We start from the raw sequence: 19,367 nt of genomic DNA on the forward strand, positions 1-19,367 counted from the left end.
AACGCTGCTGTTCCTCTCCCAGCTGTGGCACTATGGTGTTATCTGCACACCTCTGGACACGGACATGCATGCACATCAGATGTTAATCTCCCTTGTGCCTCATTTTCAGCACTTTCCCTTTCAAGTCCAGTCTCTGGAACCCACTCTGTGCTTAGAGAAAGCTCACTGCTATTTAGAGATTAAGATCTTACCTGTATTGTTCCAAAATCAACGTTTTCATAGTGGAAGTGGGCACATTCAGCTAACTTTGGAAAATGGCCCTTGGTGAATGACAGCCTAAAAACATCAATAAAAAAATAAATAAAAAATCAAGCTCAATATTCACTATAAAATGAAGTCTAGGCCATACATATAAAATAAGTATTGCCATTATGAACTGAATTCAGCAGGAGTCTTTGTAACTGTGAGTGTGTGAAAGCATGACACTTACTTTTTGACATTCTTCACCTTCATACTGGCGGTGCTGCTGCAGGAGCGCATGAGCGGCTCAGAGCTCAGCTCTGGAATTTCAGCACTTCGTGCCTGAAAGAAAGATACACATTTTTTTTTTCAATGCATGATCTGGACATGACAGTCTATGTCCCTGGACACATTCACAGCCCATCCTCATCAAATCTCAGGGTTTTCCAGTTCACACCATGAACGAAGTAACAAAACAGAAGTACTGTTTAAAATCTTATACAACTATTTACAGACTGATACGCTGTTACATCAATGAATTAAAAAAGAGGTTTAACAACTAACATTTTTATTAAACCCTGAACCTAGCCACTGATTTAAAAAAGCGTCCAACGCAAAGTATGTCAACGCAAATATTATAAAGAAAACAATATGTGAGCAAAGTAATGTCTAAATTCATAAATTAAATGAAAGAAAGCTTACTACTTCTAAAGTGTTGCAAGAGGAAACAGAAGAGAATTTGTGAATAGAAGTGAAGCAACACAGATGATACGAGGGTCACATGACAGCGAAAACATGGCAGATGTGGTATGTCTGAATATCCTTCAGAACAAACTTTTTATTTTGGTAAAATGTAAGAGTTGAAGTCAAGTATGCCCCTTGCTTTGCAAGAAAAAAGCATTTAGAGTCCATGCACCAAAAAAATCTATCCAATTAATACTATCAACAATTTCCCAAATATCATCATCATTAATAATGCACATTCCTAACTGCGAAATGAAATTAAAAAAATAACAATAAATAACACCTACCTTTTTATCTGATTCATTTATAAAACATTGTGCATATATTTATTTGTCAATTACTTAACGCCCCAACTTTTTATTCATATAAATTGACAGATTAACCGATTATTACAATAAAACTGAATATCATTTTATAATAACATCTAGGGCTGCATGATTTATCGGGAAAAAAACTCGCAACCTCGATTTGACCCTACACACGATCTTAATTCAGCTTTTTTGTGATTTTAGCAAATTATATTTTCAAGGTCAGGACAGAAGCATAAAGGCGGTCGCACAAGTCTTCACATTTTTTTACATACATTGTTTAGCAAAATTATTACCTCCAAATGATGTAAAAAGTGTCAAATTCTGTATTTATAAGGTATAGTTAACCCAAAAATGTAATTTCTGTCAATGTAATGACATTTCGTGGTGGCCGCTAAATCACACGACCTGACGCACTGTTTGTTTACTATCGAGAGGACACGCTGTATATCTACTTTAGAGAACAGAACCTGTATAGGCTGTGAATAACAGGTAATAAAGTTGTAAATAGCGATCAGTTTGTTGCAAATTAAACTCAAAGTGACGGCAGCCATGACCTGGGCATACTCTTCAGTGAAAAGTGAAACCAAAAGCATGCACATAATTTAAACGACCATCACAATTTAGAGTTATGATTACGACAAGCATTTGATGTTTTTACTTTCATAGCAAACACAAAGTGTTGTGCGCGAGAATAAATGTTTACTGGGTCAGTATAACTACTCTAGCCTATGTAAAGTGAAAAAAAAATGGTCTAATAATGTCAATGACAAATGACAAGCATACGTCTCAAACACAATAATTCAACATTAGAAATATTATTGTAATTGTTGTTTTACCATATGTTTGAGAAATAACAATAAAAATAGCCCCCCAATTAACATTTATTTCACATCTACAGAATTGTGAGAAAACAGTCTTGATTTTAAAATCTTAATTTTAAGCAAAAAACATTGTTATTCTGATTTTAGCCAGATTCCTGCAGCCCAAATAACATCACTGACGCTTATTACTCACTATAGGGTGGAAACTTGACCCAAATGATTAATACCGTTTTTAACCGGACATGAAAAGTCTCCTCCCAACTCTACAGAAATCTTTCAGTGCAAGAGTTTTTAATAAGAGCTAAAAAGAGACAAATCACTCTCAATAAAACACAAAGCCATTTTGAAGTTCGCAGTATAACAAGGACATGATTTAATATCAGCGACTACCTATAAGGCATGATAGAACAGATCTGCTGAGTAATGGAAGGAGAGAAATAGGCTACAACAGGGTCAAAGACAGGTTAAACGACTATGTCAAAAAACGAAGAGACCTTGAACTGCGGTTTATAAAGGCTAACTGTGCACCCTGCATCTAAATCTTTTGACAGCTGGTATGCTTTATAAAATTCTGTTGCCGCTCTTTTCAATGCTTAGCCAATCGAGAAACACAGTCATCTGGCAAGGCCAAACAAAACAAGCCAGTGATTCGAAACGTCCATGAAATATGAATAATGCTTTGCAAGTGTGTCTCTTAGCTGCCAGACACAAGCTTATTAAAAGTCTCTTGACCATGCAGCCTTCAAATGAGCCGTGCGGTTGAACAGACTAGTTTTTGCGGGTGTAAAACAAGGCGTGAAAACTCGACTGGGTCTGGTCCAAATCTGGATCCGTTTCATTATTTGTAACACCCAGTCTGTTGATCACAGTCCCAATTCTCTATAAGTGACAGAGTAACTAGGTCACAACAGTGAAGAGACGACAGCGACTAGAGCTAGATGACCTTGATGAACAATTAACCAGTTAAATTAATACCCTGGTACACAATGGTGTAAAATTGAGCTGAAGAACTGTAAATTAATTTGTCATGCGAAGGAGCCGAAACATGGTGATTCCCTTGATATGTCCTCACTAATCTGTTTGTGCTCAAAACAACATCAGCCAACAGTCAAGTTGCCATGGAGACAGTTTTTTTTTTATCAGCACCACTGAATGCAAGTATGTCAGTGCTGGTGAAATAATCATAAATAAAACTAATTCAATACTGAGCAAAGGCTGGGCATAGGAGGATATAAATCCTATATGCTTCTTTCTACAGTGCTTTTATTTTAACAGGTCAGTCGAGGTCAATGCTCATTCATGAAAAAGAGATCATGTACCAGCTGCTTTATGCTGGGCTATTCTGCATTAATGAATGCATGACTACAGTATGGCTTTACATGTGTGATAGAAAATAGAAAAACAGAACCAAATCATCATATAAAGAACAAGATGCGACACTGAAGGCTAACGTATCGACTGGCCAAAATTCAACTTTGCTACAGGAACCAACCTGAGACATTTGAACACTATGGGCCCTAACATACATTCGGCGCATTGCAGTGCGATGCAATTGTTGTTTGCTAGTTTCAGCTGGATGCTGTGTCCAGTATCATTTTGACGTTTTACACCATGCTGTTTAAATGGCGAATGCATTTGCGTTCTTGTGCGCCCATAGGCGTTCTGGTCTAGCCGAGAGCAGGTCTAAAGTCCAGCGCAGAGCATGTTAGTTGTGCGCCTCGATTACACATTGCACAATATAAACAGGATGTACAGCAATGCCCAAATATCTTTACAAATGAAAAAGAATTAAAGGAATAAAATATTACAAAAAATATTATTTTCTACATATAAAAACCACTGCCTCTATGCCTTCTTCATCTTAAGAGGCTTTTTCAGTTTATTCATAACAATCTACTTTTGTATAATGTTAGTATTATTAGCAGTATTATTTATTTTATGCATATATATATTTGTTTTATTAAAAACAAGCTTAGATTTGTCTATCTGTCAGGTTTTGGACCATATGAGACATAGCATGTGTATTTGGATATAACTCAGTTTTTTGACCACACTTCATCATTATTGTTCATTTTTCGTTTACTGGAAATTAGAACTGAATTTAGAAATAGTTTTGAAACAAATCTTTGCGCTTAACAAATGAAATTAATTATGTAGGCTAATGGATGTCTGTGCGTACAACACATTTTCCTTATCCATGAAAGAGAGTGAAAGTGAAAGTAAAGAATGAGGAGGTTCATGCTCTCATTCTCACGCTACAGATGGTCTGTTTAACTTTTTTTTTTTGCTAGTGAAGCACTTAGTTTTTCCACTTACAAAGTCTGCCATGTAAAGAGCAAATGCGCTATGGCGCAACACAACTCACTCTTAAACGAAATAGGACTCTGATTGGTTTATTCTCAAAACACTCATTAAGAAAATAAGCACAACTTTGTTAGACCATGTGACGCAGCGCAAAGCGGATTTTTCTGTCCTTAAAATAGCAAAAGTGGGTTTTGCAGGTATCTGACTAGGTCTAAGATAAGTCAATCTATGACTCCCAATGGGAGTTTTGGGTCCAGTTTCTTCCACAAATGGCAGTTACATCAGTGTGCAAGCAGTCAGTCTTTCATTTTTACAGTTTTAGGGTAAGCTATCAGCTCTGTTTTCTACTGGCATTGTCAATGAAGGGTGTGGGAGGGAGTCACTGGATTTGTGCGAGACCACGAGCAATTGGCTACTCACCATTGCGCTGATGGTTTCCTCCCAGTCAGGTCGCTCTCGGGGGTGGATGCTCCTGGCAAGCTCTGGCACGATATCGTCTTCTTCAGGGTGCCGTCCAGGCCTCAGGCCCCTGAGGGGAGAAAAGAGACTGGGTCAGTCTAATAGTCTGTGAACTGAACGGATATGGCCTGCTATGCGCCTGCCTTTGAGAATTACGAATGCGGTGCTGAGTGGAATATCAGTGAGGCAGTGTGACAGCGGAAATGACATGTCCTCAATGTAAGGCGGTGAATTAAAACATCCCATCCTTCACAGAGGTGTTAATGGCAGCATCATTTCAATTAGTCAAGATGTTGAAACTAATCACAGTGACACAAAAGGAAAAAAATACATTATCCAGCATTCACAGCAGGGAATCCGAATGAGATCCCTACAACAGCATGTAGGAATATCTGCCAATTTATGTCAAGGGGATCTTCAGTTTTCTTTGGAAAACGCCTGCAGCCTAGAAAAGTTGATCTTGTTGGATTTATTTAATCAAGAAAAAAAGTAAAGCATATGGTCTTTAATGGGTGATGTGAAAGAAAGCAAAGATATTATTTCATTTCAATAACACTGATGAACGAGAGGGTGGGAGACACAAAGTGGCAGTCTGGCTCGTCTCACATTGGCAAAATGACAAACCACCACTGATCAGAGATGAAAAGCGCAGCGCGGTCAGTGGTACGGTTGCACTTTTCAAAGTGTGGGATGTTCTAACAGAGAAGAAAATGGTTTCCATAAAAAGACATGGAACAAATTACATAAAAGTTATCCGATACGAATTAGATCAATCTGGATGACCAGGAAACTGGCTTTTAAATATTTGTTTATCTGCTTTGTGCAAAGCCACTTGTGTCGACCGTAGCTTCCAGAACAATAGCACATTCAGCAAACTTTACTAACTACAACAGCATGTTTGTCTTTCACTTTAACTACATGTTGCTATTCTGCAATAAACAAGAATTAGACACCGCCACACAAATCTGGGCTAAATTAATGACATGGTTTGCATCCTTGTGAGACCTTTAATTATGCTGATGATTTATGAAGCACAGTAAAAATGGTTCACGCCATTAAGGATGTGCTGGGGAGGCGTTCTTGAGATGATTTGATAAGCAAGAGCAACTCGCAGACATGAGTCTATTTCAAATCACTCTCTTTCATCTGACATTGATTCAACTCTTGAAAAAAAAAAACAATGGAAAGACGAGAAACAAGTTTACTAGATAAGCTGGAGGCTTTAAACCATTATTCAGCTTGTGTGAATAGTAAAAATATTGAGCTATACATATTCTAACAGAAAAGTATATTTCTACATATATATATATATATATATATATATATATATATATATATATATATATATATATATATATACATATATATACATATACATACATATATATATACATACATATATACATACATATATACATACATATATATATACATATATATATACATATATATATATATATATATATATATATATATATATATATATATATATATATATATATATATATATATAATAAAAAAGTTATGACTTTGTAAAACATCAAACGTATAAATCCCAGACAGACTTGGTTAGTTATGGATTTCAAAAATGTTTAATACTTATTATAAGCAGCAAATAGCTTCTTCATATTCATGCACAATTCTAGGAAATTTCAGGTCAAAACAAGATGTATTCCCTTAAAACTAGCCTTGATGCTTCAAATTTAGCGTTGGGCGATGTCAACCAATTTAGCATTAAACGACGTCTAATGTGAAACATCGCGATGGATAATAGTCTCATTATGATAGGCGGTGGTGAATTAATTATTTATGAATAATTAATTATTCAAAACAAATTTATTATTTGTAGCCTACCATTTCAACTATCTGAACCGCATGGTATTTGTTTTACCCATAACCAAATCATGAATAAATAAAGATAAGTTACACACAAATGACTACCTGTCAATCACTTTTTCCCTGGGACTTGAATAGGCTGAGTGATCTGTGTCGTTATAATGGCATCAAAAAACTTGGTTGGTAAAAACGGTGCATAACCAACAGTAACTGAGGTTTTCGCTAAAATTACTAAGTACAAGAGAGAAGGCAAAAGATTAAAGCAGTGTACTGACGTTGTGACACATTACTTGATAGATTCTTGATAGGCCTGAAGAGTTGTTAGATAGAGACAGGATTAATTAAATATCATGCTTAACAACTATAGTGAGATGCAATCCAGCAGTACATTCCTTGATAAACTATCCAATGTGAACTGCTCTCTGGGGTTTTTTGCTCAAAGCACCCGCTGACTGCCTAGGGCGCATACTTGCCTGTGTGTGTGCATGGTCACGTGATGTGAGTTTTCATCATTATAGTGTTGAAGGAGGGCTGCTCAGAAATGCTAGATGAAACACCAGTGTGGATGTGAATCGTTTTCATTCTAAAATGCCACTTTAAAACTAAAACTTATTAGTGTAGATGGGGCCTAAGTGTGATGGCTGATGGCATCGTCTATCGACCCAACCAAATAGTTTGGATACAGTGTTGTTACTAGAAAATAGGCTAAAAAAAAAAGGATGAAGTGATTTTAAAGATTCCTTCAGGTCTTAGTAGATGTCAATTTCAGATCTCTCTTCCCCCTCTTGCTGTCAGTTTTATGCTTACATAAACAGAACGAGCACTCCGAAGCAAAATAAAGGAGGCTGAGTTATACATACGTTACTGACCTCAAACTGTCATCCTCCATACAGTTCTGACACAGCAGACTTTGCATCTATAATCGCCAGGATGGAGGATGTCCAGAAAGCAACAGTGTGCTGCATTATGACACTGCTGCCAGGACTCTTTCTTGATCCAGGTGCAACCAACCGCAGTGCTTAATCGATAACACGATTAATCACATTTGCTTGAACTACAACGAGCAGCGGCCACGGGCCTGTGTGTATTTTGGTTAGTGAATCATTCATGGAACAAGAGAGCTCAATGAGGCATAGTGTGAGGGAGCGGGAGATTCCGTCACGTACATGTGGAGATGAGCAGGGTTTTCTGAGCTGAGGTTAGAAAGATATGCTAATCAAAGGCCCACATGCAATCTGCACTAAAACAGCTCTGAAGATTTCTGCAAAACTGGACCTCCTGCCATTTAGAAATGACTACAAATCCACCACCTCCTGCATATGTATTATGCTGTGTGACATTTTATCTGTGCATTTAACAACAGACAAGATTGGTGTATAGGTGCAAAGCATAAAGTCAAATGATTTGACTGTGAGCATGTGTACAATGCTCTTAAAAGAGGAGAAAAAAAATCATATTTTATATTTTTTTAAAATCTGATGTAAAGATGTATAGACAATTGTGTTTGATGTATAGACAACACTGCTGTCAAAAATCTCAAGATTCACACAGATCTACAAAAACAACTAAATCGCTGCACAGTGCACATGCACAGTTCTATAGGCTGATTTATACTTGACTTGTTTGCTAGTCCGCTTGAGTGCACAAAGCGACTGTGACTTCAATACGGTATATGCCGAAGCATGCTATTAGGACTTTTAATTTGCCAGTAACCTGGGTTAACAGCTTCCGGTGAACTGAATGCCATTGCAAAATCTGTGCATTTAAGGTCTTTAAGGTCTGTTTTCTTTAAAAATCAGTGATCTTCACTGGCTGAGTGATATCCAATATCAACTGGGTCTCAGATTGTACAAGAAGCACTGCAATAAATTACATTTTTCCCACCATGTCTTTATAATATGAGCATTTATTTTACCCCAGTATATTCAATGGAGCTTCTGCGCTAATCTGCATATTCTGACGGGCGCGTGCGAGTAAACGGATTCTCGGCTAGTTTTACGTTTGAGCAACTAAACGAATAGCAAAATCTTTTTAACTGATTGTATTTTAATTACATTACAACATCGATACTGTAAAAGGAATCGTATAAAATGGAAAAAAAAAAACTCACAATAACAGGTCACCGGAAGTTTAGGGAACAACACTAGCTCGGCTTATACCCTATAGCAGTGTTAGCAGAGGTTCGTTTTGGGTGTGCCTGACGACTGAGACATCATTGCGGTGTTAGCGGAGGTTTGCTTTGAATGAGTGCAAAATGATTTCGGCTGGCAGAGCGCAAGAAATTTAAGACTCGAGCAAACAGTTCATGCGGCGCCGCATTTCATTTAAGCTGAATATGAATCACTTTGAAGAGATTCTGTCTGAAACAGGTATGCCTGTACAGATATCTTTATGAACTGCTCATGCGTGATCATAGTGATAACCAGATGACCAATAATTCTTGACTAGAAATTGCAACAGCAGTGGAAAAGGAAGAAAGTTTTTTATTAAAAGGTTTAAAGATACTTGAGAGATAAGTTTGTTAAAACAAAAAAGAGAGGCCATGAAAAAAGTGGAGACCCATGTGGTTTTAATAAACAATTACAGAATAGTTTTTTCCACCATTCACATGTTTACACTCATGTAAATGTTACAATTTTTAATTAATTAATTTATTTATTTTTAAACTTTGAGTAGTAAAGACTAAAAAAGCACAAAGACAAGTGAAATGTATTCAATGAGAATAAAACAAAGCCATATATATGTCATTATTGAAGATTGTTCCCAAATTTCCGCTCTTGCCATCAAAAAGACTTTAGGCAACCTTAAGTAAAGGAAAAAAGTGTGTCAAATGTCCTTTGATCCAACTGCCATTACAATTTTCAATACTGGGTTATAAGTATGTAGAGGGTTTTAAATTGAGTTTTAATGTGATGACATTAAATGTATTTGTGTTGCCTGTTTTTGTCTGTGATATGGGTAATGTGAATGTTGATGTGGTTGTGTGGTGAAGCTTAAAGATAAGTTTCCACTTGTGGACAATAAAGAAAGTGATGTAAAAAAATATTTAGTAGTTACAAAAATAAAATGGAGTAACCAATTATTTCTTTAACAACTGCAAAAGAATATTTGAACCTATCGGTTTACAATATACTAATAGCCTATTTGGCTCTATTGGTGATAATGGTCAGGAATTTTGGATCATTATTGCCTTTTTAGCAAATAAGTAGGACAGAAACTAGACAGTAATGTGTGAATTGTGGAGTGGGCTAAATAACGAAACAAAAAAACAATTATTTCCATAATATAAAAACATATTTGTATCACAGTCAATGTTCTGTTGTCATTGATATTTTAATAAACTATATTAGGTACTGTCCAAGTTATGAACAAAAGCAAGTGACGCATGGAGGTTTGATTTAAAAAAAATCTTGAATGGTTATAAAAATCTTTATAATCTTTACAATAATATGTATAAATAATATGTTTAAAAATCTTGAATGAAAATATGATAAATGATATTAAAGATATGGCGTAGTTCCGGTTTCTTTTGACTGGCCCCTGTCATTTTGAAGCATATCACAAGGGCAAACATGTCAAGTATAAAAACCTGGTCCGTTTCATGAGGTGCGCACACAGTGAGTGGAGGTCCACGGCACGGCACTAGGCGAAAGTATAAATCAGGCTTGAGTAATGCCATTGCTGTATAATTTTTAAGTACTAATATAAGGATGTATTAGTATCTGATTTTTATGATACATTATGATGACCGAGATCACTGTTTCATTAAAAGGTGTTAACCCGACATGATTAAATCAACAGTCACAGAATTATCAGCTACAAATAAAAACACATTTCTGTAACAAACTAGAAACTAATAAAATGGTTTCAAGTTGTTTTGCAACAGTTTGTTCCACCAAAAACCTGTAAGATAAAAAGTAAAGATGTACATCTCCCAATTACACGTTTTTTTTTTTTTTTTTTTTTTAAGATTATATTATCAAAACCAAAGTCTATTAAAGCATAACACTTATGGTTAAGCTAATGGGTTTAGGCCATATAATAAGGCAAATATATTTGGCAAAGTGCTGCAAAAAAGCTCCTTACAAAATTAAACATGGGCAAAACAAAAAGGTATACCTACTAATACTTTAAATAAATGTTCTGTGGTTATAATTTGAAAAGTATTTTCAAATGACAAGACTTTTATTTTCCTTACGGTGATCTTGACTGTGATGTTGACATGCTGAATGCATAAACAGTAGATGCATTTCAGAGCAGCTATGAATGTGTTCTTGAGCTCATATAGTGAAGACATGAAACATGGAGATGATGAAAATGCAACAAGTGGGTGATAAACAAAACTGTGCTCAATCACAGACCCAGCTAAACAAGCAGATTATGTATTTTAAAGCAGTCTTTAAGCATGGTTATAAATCACAACCGCAAAAATATCAATGTTTGATATGCATTGTACTGTATAAATTTCATCACTGCATTTTCTTTTGTCTGCATCACAGAAAACATATAGTCTTCATTTATAAGTGGGACATAACTCATCTGCACTCGAGAGTTTCAAAGTAGATGGATGCAAAGTAGTAGCAAAAGGGAAAAGAAATATAATTTTGCAACCATTTCGCAAACTGGATATCCATCCTCGAGGACAACCCCATGTTCATTTTTTTTTTTTTGGATATGTAAAGTACAACACACTGCATATTTCACAGGTACATTTTCAGCTAGGGAACGAAATCACAGCTTCGGTTTCTGACATTTTCTCTCCTGTACTTGTCTGAGTTGAGAAATCAGTGTCTCCAAGCAGTCAGGTGCAATGGAGCTGTGTATGTGCAGGTGAGATTCTCATTAGGTTTCATTTTTATCTAGCAAAACCATGGACAAGCAATGCTGATATGACAATTTTAATAAGCCATCATGCATGATGTAACACTAATTACAAATATACGTTTAGCTGCAAAATCACTGTTGTTAACTAACAAAAATTCTGTTGTATTTAGTTGAAAAAAAATGTTGCTTAAATGCCTCCTAACTGAAAATACCAAAGATGTTTTTTTTTTTCAAATACACTCTAGGACTTTACTTATAAACTCTAGATGACTGATAAAAAAACCCAAAGTGTCTTCTTTCCAAAGAGGCAAGGCAAGTTTATTTATACAGCACATTTCATGCAGTGGCAATTCAAACTGCTTTACATAAACAGGAATAAAAGAGACAAGTATAAAACAAATAAAAACAAATGATATAAAAACAGATTAAAAAGTATCAAATCAGGTAATAAAAGAATGAATAAGAAATGAAAAACATAATAATGCAATCTGTCAGACATAGCAGAGTGCTCATTCAGTAAAGCCACAGCTAAACAGATGTGTTTTCGGTCTTGATGTGAATGTACCTAAGGTTGGATCACATCTGATCATTTCTTGAAGCTGATTCCAGTTGTGGGGGGCAAAATAGCTAAAGGCGGATTCACTCTGCTTTGATTAAACTCTTGGAATTTCTAGTTTATATGATCCTCAGGATCAGAGTGATCTATTAGGTTTGTATTCAGTGAGCATATCTGTAATGTTTTGAGGTCCTAGGCCATGTAGTGACTTATAGACGTAGTAATAATACTTTAAAATCTATTCTGAATGTAACTGGGAGCCAGTGTAAAGACCTGAGGACATGTGCTCTGATTTTCTGGTTCTAGTCAAAATCCTGGCAGCAACGTTCTGGATGAGCTGCAACTGTCTGACTGTCTTTTTGGGAAGGTTAGTGAGAAGTCCATTACAGTAATCCACCCTGCTGGTCATAAACGCATAAACACATTTCTCTAAGTCTTCACTGGAGACAAAGCATCTAATTCTTGCAAAGTTTTTGAGATGATAATATGCGGATTTAGTTACTGCTTTGACATGACTATTGAAACTCTTATCTGACTCCAAAAACACACCAAGATTCTTGAAGAAACATGAACTGTGAATGTAGACAAAATTCTAAAAGCTTGAAGAGTCTTCTTTCAAACGATAGCTATTTATTTATTTATTTATTTATTTATTTATTTATTTTTTGTAGCTCAATGGGGTCAAGAACTGTTACTATTTACAGTGAGAGCTAACTAACAGGTTAAATAGAAGTCAGTAATTTATCCACAAATTATAATTAAATGCTATTTTTAGAACACAATTATTAAGATTTAATTTGACAACATTTGACATACATTTTTTTATCACATTAAAGTTTATTTTAGCTCCATTTTGGTACCCTGTTTAAGAATTTTTTTTACATAAATTTGAATTACAATTCTCCATTTAATACTCAATTAACTGGATTTTCTCAAAAAGATGCATTCTTCACTACCTTATATATTCCCCAATTCTCAAACCTATTAATTCACAGTTTATTCCCACTTAATTTCTTACTCGAGTTATGAAGAGTGCCCCAAAAAAATAAATATGATGCTATTCTGCTTTGGAAAATCTTGATGACAATATACAATCTGGGTGCGGATGGTTGTGTTTCAGTCACTGCAGGACAACATGGTAATTGGGATGTTTCTGGGGTTCAGATGAAGAAGTCGCCATTGTGTTATGTCACAATACCCTCATCACATCCCAATGGAAGTCATTAACTCCTGGAGGCCAGAGCAGGTCATGCTGGGCCTTCATAAATCACAAAAGCACCACTATTGAGAGTCAGCACTTCATTAACACGCAGATTACAGATAGAAAAAAGAGGGCAAATAATAAGAAAGGGCCATGTATCAGAGCCCCTTCTCTTTTGAAGATGCAGTGTGATCCAGCAAGCTCTAGAGACTTTACAAATGTTAAAGCAGGTCTCACACTGTCTGCTGCACATATCACCCTAAGGCAACTTCCCCTAAACCAAATTACTGTAACACATTTTCATTAAGTAGCTTGTTCTACCCCCGAGAGAAGAAATCAGGAGGATCATACTGGCAAAAATAAAAAAATAAATAAATAAAATTTAAGTGATTTCAAATCACAAGCAAATTCGGGCATTTTGGAAAGGGAATGATTAAAACAACAGGCAGCCTTGGAGAGCTGGTCTAAACGAGTGCTCACTGAAGACGCCGGGCCTAGAGCTTGCTGTCCCCTGCAGGGCACTTTCTATCCACAAACTCCAGTAGCAGAATGTCAGTGAAAGTAATGCGAGTCAAACCAGCCCACACAAAGTAACACTTCCCCATTAAACTCTCTAAAGATGAAACGTTTTTTTAACATGAGAGGCTGCTGGCACTGTAAAAGAAACGGCACAGACCATATGCTTCTGCAACTCTTCGAACCTGAGGAGGGATTTTGGAAAAATGAAAAGCTGGTCTACTGGAAGATTAGGGCATCACAGTCTGACCAAGCATTTGTGAATTTTTAACCTATTGGTGGATTCAGCATGGACACAACAATAAACCATTCTCCCAAACATCTTTATTGTTTTAAAGCATGGCAGGTTTTAAAGCATGGCATGGTACATGGTGCATATGTAATTGCAAAATAATCAGGGATGCACAAAAATTTTTAGCTGAAAATTCGAAAGAATAAACAACAGAAAGCAGTTAATATATTTATATATATAATCTCAGCAGAAAGCAATACAGCTATAAAACCTATTTGTTTTGACCTGGCTAGAGTAAAGTATGTTACTGTAATGACCAAAGCAAAAGCAGCTAATAGACCAAGGTTATAATAGTTTTAGATTTTTAATTTTTTACTTTTTGTGTCAAATTCTGTTAGTTTTAAATAGTTTTTAGCTGCAAATATACTAGTTTTTGTATTTTGAAATTGCTTAGTTGTTGTTAAGGTTTTATTAGTTTCAGTATCAGTTTTTTGTTTGTTGTTGTTGTTTTTTTTTTATATAAATTAGGATATTTGTTAGGTGCAAGATTCAAAATCCTCTGAATAAATAAGGTATATTAAAACTCAACCAAAGATAGGCTACATTTTTTAACACAAAAGCACTACCATCTACCAATACTCAAATTAAAATCAAACAGCCCACAAGATAGCAGCCTTAAGTCAAATACGTGTCTAAGGCTGCTTCTGAGGTTAGATTCACAGTATGGAAAGTTTGCATCATAATGTCAGTCAGTGAAACCATCACCATAACCTGAAAAATGTCTTACAATAACATTCTGCAACCCAACTAAAGCATGATTCACTTGTTTAAATTCCATTACGATGTTCTGTTATGAAATAAACATACGTTTTGCCAGATCCCCTCATTTTGTTTGTTTTTGTTAACTACAATAATCTTAGATAGAACATCCACAAGCGTGAACACGCACACCTGTTAAAGTTTAAAATACAGTAGCTCAATATTCTGCTCTGGATATTAAGCTCAGTACACCCATACTTCTTTATGCAAGCACTGCACATGTTCACTGGAAAAAAACAGGACATTTCTATGTAGTACTCTCGTTTCTGCTGCTAGCACTGCTGTGCTGTCACTTCAACACTTGTAAAATGATGCCTCATGGTCAAAAAAAAAAATTCTATCAATAAAATGGATTTATTTTATCGGCTTGTGTTTTTTTTAATTTGGTATATTTAGTATTTTCATTCTGGTGCATCCCCAAAAAAATTATGATTATCAGTGAAAAACATTTTATATAGTCACGCAAAGCTAACATATGAACTCTTTGTGACATTGTTTTGCAATTATGGTCTATTCATTTTATTCTGCAATGCGGAGAAGCGAGAGGGGTCTGGCTGCAGACTCGGTGCAGTGCAATCTGAGCTGAATCCAAGGCTTTTTAATCCGCTCACCTAACCCCACCTGCACCGTGATGTCACTCACCCCATTGAGTGCATTGTGTCTGACATTGCATCGCTGAGTGATGCAATCTCAGCTTGCATTATAAAGGCTGCATCCAGATACTATTGGGATGAGCGGTTATTTCTGTGATTGTTTTAGAACTTCTGATTTAGCTGTATCGATTCAGAAACATGTAAATGTAATGTAATATGCATTTATGTAGCGCATTTATTGTGTATGGCCATATATCATGAAGGGAGCTCTTCACACCACCAGTGCGCAGCATCCACTTGGATGATGTGACGGCAGCCAAAAGACAATGGCTCCAGTGCGCTCACCATACACCAGCAATTGGTGGAGTGGAGAGAGAGAGGCATAGCTACGTCGGTGCATGGGGATGATTGGGAGGCCATAATGGATAACAGCAGATGGAGGGAATTTAGCCAGGACACTGGGATTAGACCCCAATTCTTTACGAGATGTGCCATGGGATTTTTTAATAAACACAAAGAGTCAGGACTTCAGTTTAATGTCTCATCCGAAAGACACTGCTCACTGACAGATAGTGTCCCCTCTACTTTACTGGGGTGATAGGACTCGCACAAACCACAGGTTGAGTGTCATCTGCTGGTCTCACTATAACACAACTTCTAAAAGCAAGCTAGTTTTCCCATGTGGTCTCCCATCCAGGTACTGACCAGGCTCAGCCCTGCTTAGCTTCCATATGAAATCGGTCTTGGGTTGCTGGGTGATATGGCTGTGGCCTTATGGTCAAATGACTAGGAATAATAAACAACAGAATATGTGTTGGTCATGACTATACAAAAAAGTACAATAATGTAATTAAAAAATATCAGTTTGCAACATAACATAAGCAGTTTTTAATGCCTGAAAATCAATGTAAGTTAATGAGACTGGAAGCCTCATGCCAAAAGGATTCCAATGGCTGCACCAATTCCTACATGAAGAATAAAGTCAACAGAAGCAAGCAAAATTGCATTGTGGAGCTCAATTAATCTTCTACTTCTAAAAAATTTTGTTTTTTAAAAGTTGCAGCATAAATGTTTGTGATGACAGGAGTGCAGTTAATATTGACTGACTTTTTTGGATGAACTACTGCTTTACACACAGTGCTCCATTTCAAGCAGGGGCAAGTCCTGCAGGAATGCTTCGTCACTGTGAGGATGAACAAATTGTCAACAGACAGAAAAAAGCTGAAAGAAACGCACTCTGTCAGCATGCAATATTTCAGGAAGAAGAGAGCTCTATGCTGTTAGATCAGTCTTCCCCGGTCACTGACATAAGATTCTGGTACTCGTTTATTCCAATGAATAAAAACATGTATAAAAATAATTTATGTGGCTTTTATAATAGAGCAGTCAATAAATTAATCATTGCACTGCTCTGAATCAACAATACCAAAATAAATGAAGCTATATTTCTTTTAAATTTGAAGTCTTTATTGAAACTGATGAGGGACTGATAAAACAACAACAACAACAGAATAACAGAACAATAAAGAAAAACAGAAAACAGACATCAGGCCTTTGTATTTCATAGTCTTTTCTGGCTTCCAGCAAAGCTAGTATGCAAAACTACCACTTCAGTTGGACTGGTGAACAAATTAATTTTATTAGGAGGTTAATTTAATGACCCATTGGTTATCAGTTTGAATTAGTCTAACAAATTACTTACGGACTAACACAGAGTTACAAAACACAAATCAAGAAAGCATTTTGATGATTTCATTGATCAAAAAATGACCGGCCTTGGTTTATATTATGGCTGTAAAAAGTAACACAGTACAGAAAATATATGACAATGTGTCAAATTGTTTACTATTGATAGTTTATAATGCTTTAACGATATATAGTGAAACTACAGCAGTGTTCATTGTGTATTCAAAATGAACAAAAACCCACATATTTACACAATAAACAGTATTTATACAGATTTTTAAATCATAAAGCAAATACATTAACTAAAATTAACTTAAACAAACTGGAAAGTGTAAATTAAGAAATCAATCGATAGCTAGACCAGTGTTGATTTCATGATGAACAATTTGTCATAATTTTTGTGACAAAAAACTGGTGACTACTGACTTTTATTTAATCTAATTAAAAATAGGTGATGATAACAACAACTATAATAAAAATGTACTGACATTTTCGTTGACTAATAAAAACGACAAGAATGTGATAGAGGGACAATTTTTGCAAAATATCCAATAAGAATTAATCTTGGTATGTGATCCATGACGCATACAAGCACACACGGACGCATGCACATTTGACAAGTTACTGATCCACAGTAGTCGTGAGATGCGATTACATTATCATCCATAGAGGCTTCTGTCTAATTTAACAATAATGAAATGCAACAGCTACAGTAAGTGAAAAAAAGTTTCACGTTTGATGTTAAGTCTGTATACCATATGGGTAGGAAAAGCTGATAATAACAACAAATCTAAAGCGACATCAGCATGTCAAGGTATCATCCAGAAATTCATGGTAAACTCAGTCTTTTTTATTTACCCGAGTGTGTGCTATTGCTTAACTGAAAGGGTGTAGCCTCTCGCTGACCATTAGAGTATTAACTCTGTTAGATTGTATATAAAAAATTATTACATCGGTAACATATAATTATGGCATTCATGTTCCAGAGGAGTTGTTTCCTCATGCGTTTCATTTTAGCTGCGGCTATAGTTTAGCTGGCCTGATTTAACTCTTGCTAGTTCACGTGCGCTGTCTGTGTCTGCCGCGATTGCCAAGACAATAGCCATTTATAACTTACCTCTACCACAAAACAAAAACTGCTTCGCTCAGGATGTCATTTAGCAAGTAATTATTTCTTACAGTAAAGTTGTAATGATACTGTAGTGCTATAATCTCTGCTTATCAGAAAGACCCATTCTAAAAAACTGCCTTGAAGTGAAGCGCAATTCTATTTTTTACGTCCATTTTTCGCTTGATAAATCCTCTATGTGGGTTAACAGAGTTATTTTCTCAGTGCTATACAGCTGAGCAACATGTACTGTAACGGCAACTGACATTTTACAGTGGACTTAAATTATTTCAAGCCCTTTCAAAGATTTAGTTGCTTGAAACCATTCAACAGACTGGTCAAACTATTTAAAAAGACTAGTAGTTTACCACAATAAAATAAAGGGTTTGCTAAATAATTGCAAAGTCCTACATTTTTAGTGGTCTACTGTTCTTGCCGACACAATTTTACATACAGTATCACTTATGATATAAATAAACATTGCATATCTAATTTTTGGTCTTTAATGAAAACGCTACATTCCAAATTTCAATGAGACTAGAATAGATTAAATTATTTTGTATACATAAATATTTACAATATTTTAATTGAACTACACTTAAATTAAACCAAATCTATTTTAGTCAACTAAATATAAAGTAGGTTTAGTTCACTAAAATCTTGTAAAATTTAGTCAACTAAAACTAAAATGATTCAGAAGACTAAAATATAACTAAAACTAAATCAAAACTTGCTGTCAAAATTAACACCAAGCTAGATGTTCATGCAAGCTAAAAATAAATTAAAATAGGTAAAAGTTAAGTCTACAGAGATAGCAGCTTGTCAGTATATCTCCACAGCATTGATTGTGGGAAAAAAAACATACTTCAAAAGAGCCACTTAACCTGCAATCACTTCAGCGGTAGGGTGTTGAGCTAGGAGAAAATTAGACTTACATGGTAACAGCGACCTAATGATTAAGGATCTAAACCGCTAGCACAAAGGTAGTGGTTTAAAAATCCAAATAGACTGGGATCACAAACCCTTTTTTATCACTTTAGTGCTCTTGAGCGAAGCACTAAACCCCCAAGTCGCTCCGGGCAAACTGGCCCTGCAATCAGTGAACACAGTAAGCCGCTTTAGATAATAACCATCTTCTAAATGGCAAGGAAATGGCAAAGAAACCAGCTGATCTACT

At 35.7% G+C, this 19,367-nt stretch overlaps 1 protein-coding gene across 22 annotated transcripts in view; it reads right to left on the reverse strand.

Annotated features, from left to right (window-relative positions):
• The window catches only part of arhgap32b (Rho GTPase activating protein 32b), a 138,845-nt gene that overhangs the window by 73,596 nt on the left and 45,882 nt on the right, over positions 1–19,367 (reverse strand). For 13 of the 22 annotated variants that reach the window (XR_012396796.1, XR_012396793.1, XR_012396794.1 and 10 more), the window contains 3 exons: positions 4,781–4,889; positions 431–522; positions 192–276 (listed from right to left, as the gene is read on the reverse strand). Coding sequence is in view for 16 of the 22 variants with exons in the window: in XM_073935356.1 (XP_073791457.1) it covers positions 192–276; positions 431–522; positions 4,781–4,889 (286 nt within the window). In the remaining 6 variants the exon portion in view is untranslated. Of the gene's footprint in view, positions 1–191; positions 277–430; positions 523–4,780; positions 4,908–19,367 lie in introns of all 22 variants that reach the window. The other 9 variants (XR_012396795.1, XR_012396792.1, XM_009295415.5 and 6 more) reach the window with 1 other exon arrangement.

This window comes from Danio rerio, chromosome 21 (assembly GCF_049306965.1).
Source record: "Danio rerio strain Tuebingen ecotype United States chromosome 21, GRCz12tu, whole genome shotgun sequence".
Taxonomy (NCBI): domain Eukaryota; kingdom Metazoa; phylum Chordata; class Actinopteri; order Cypriniformes; family Danionidae; genus Danio; species Danio rerio.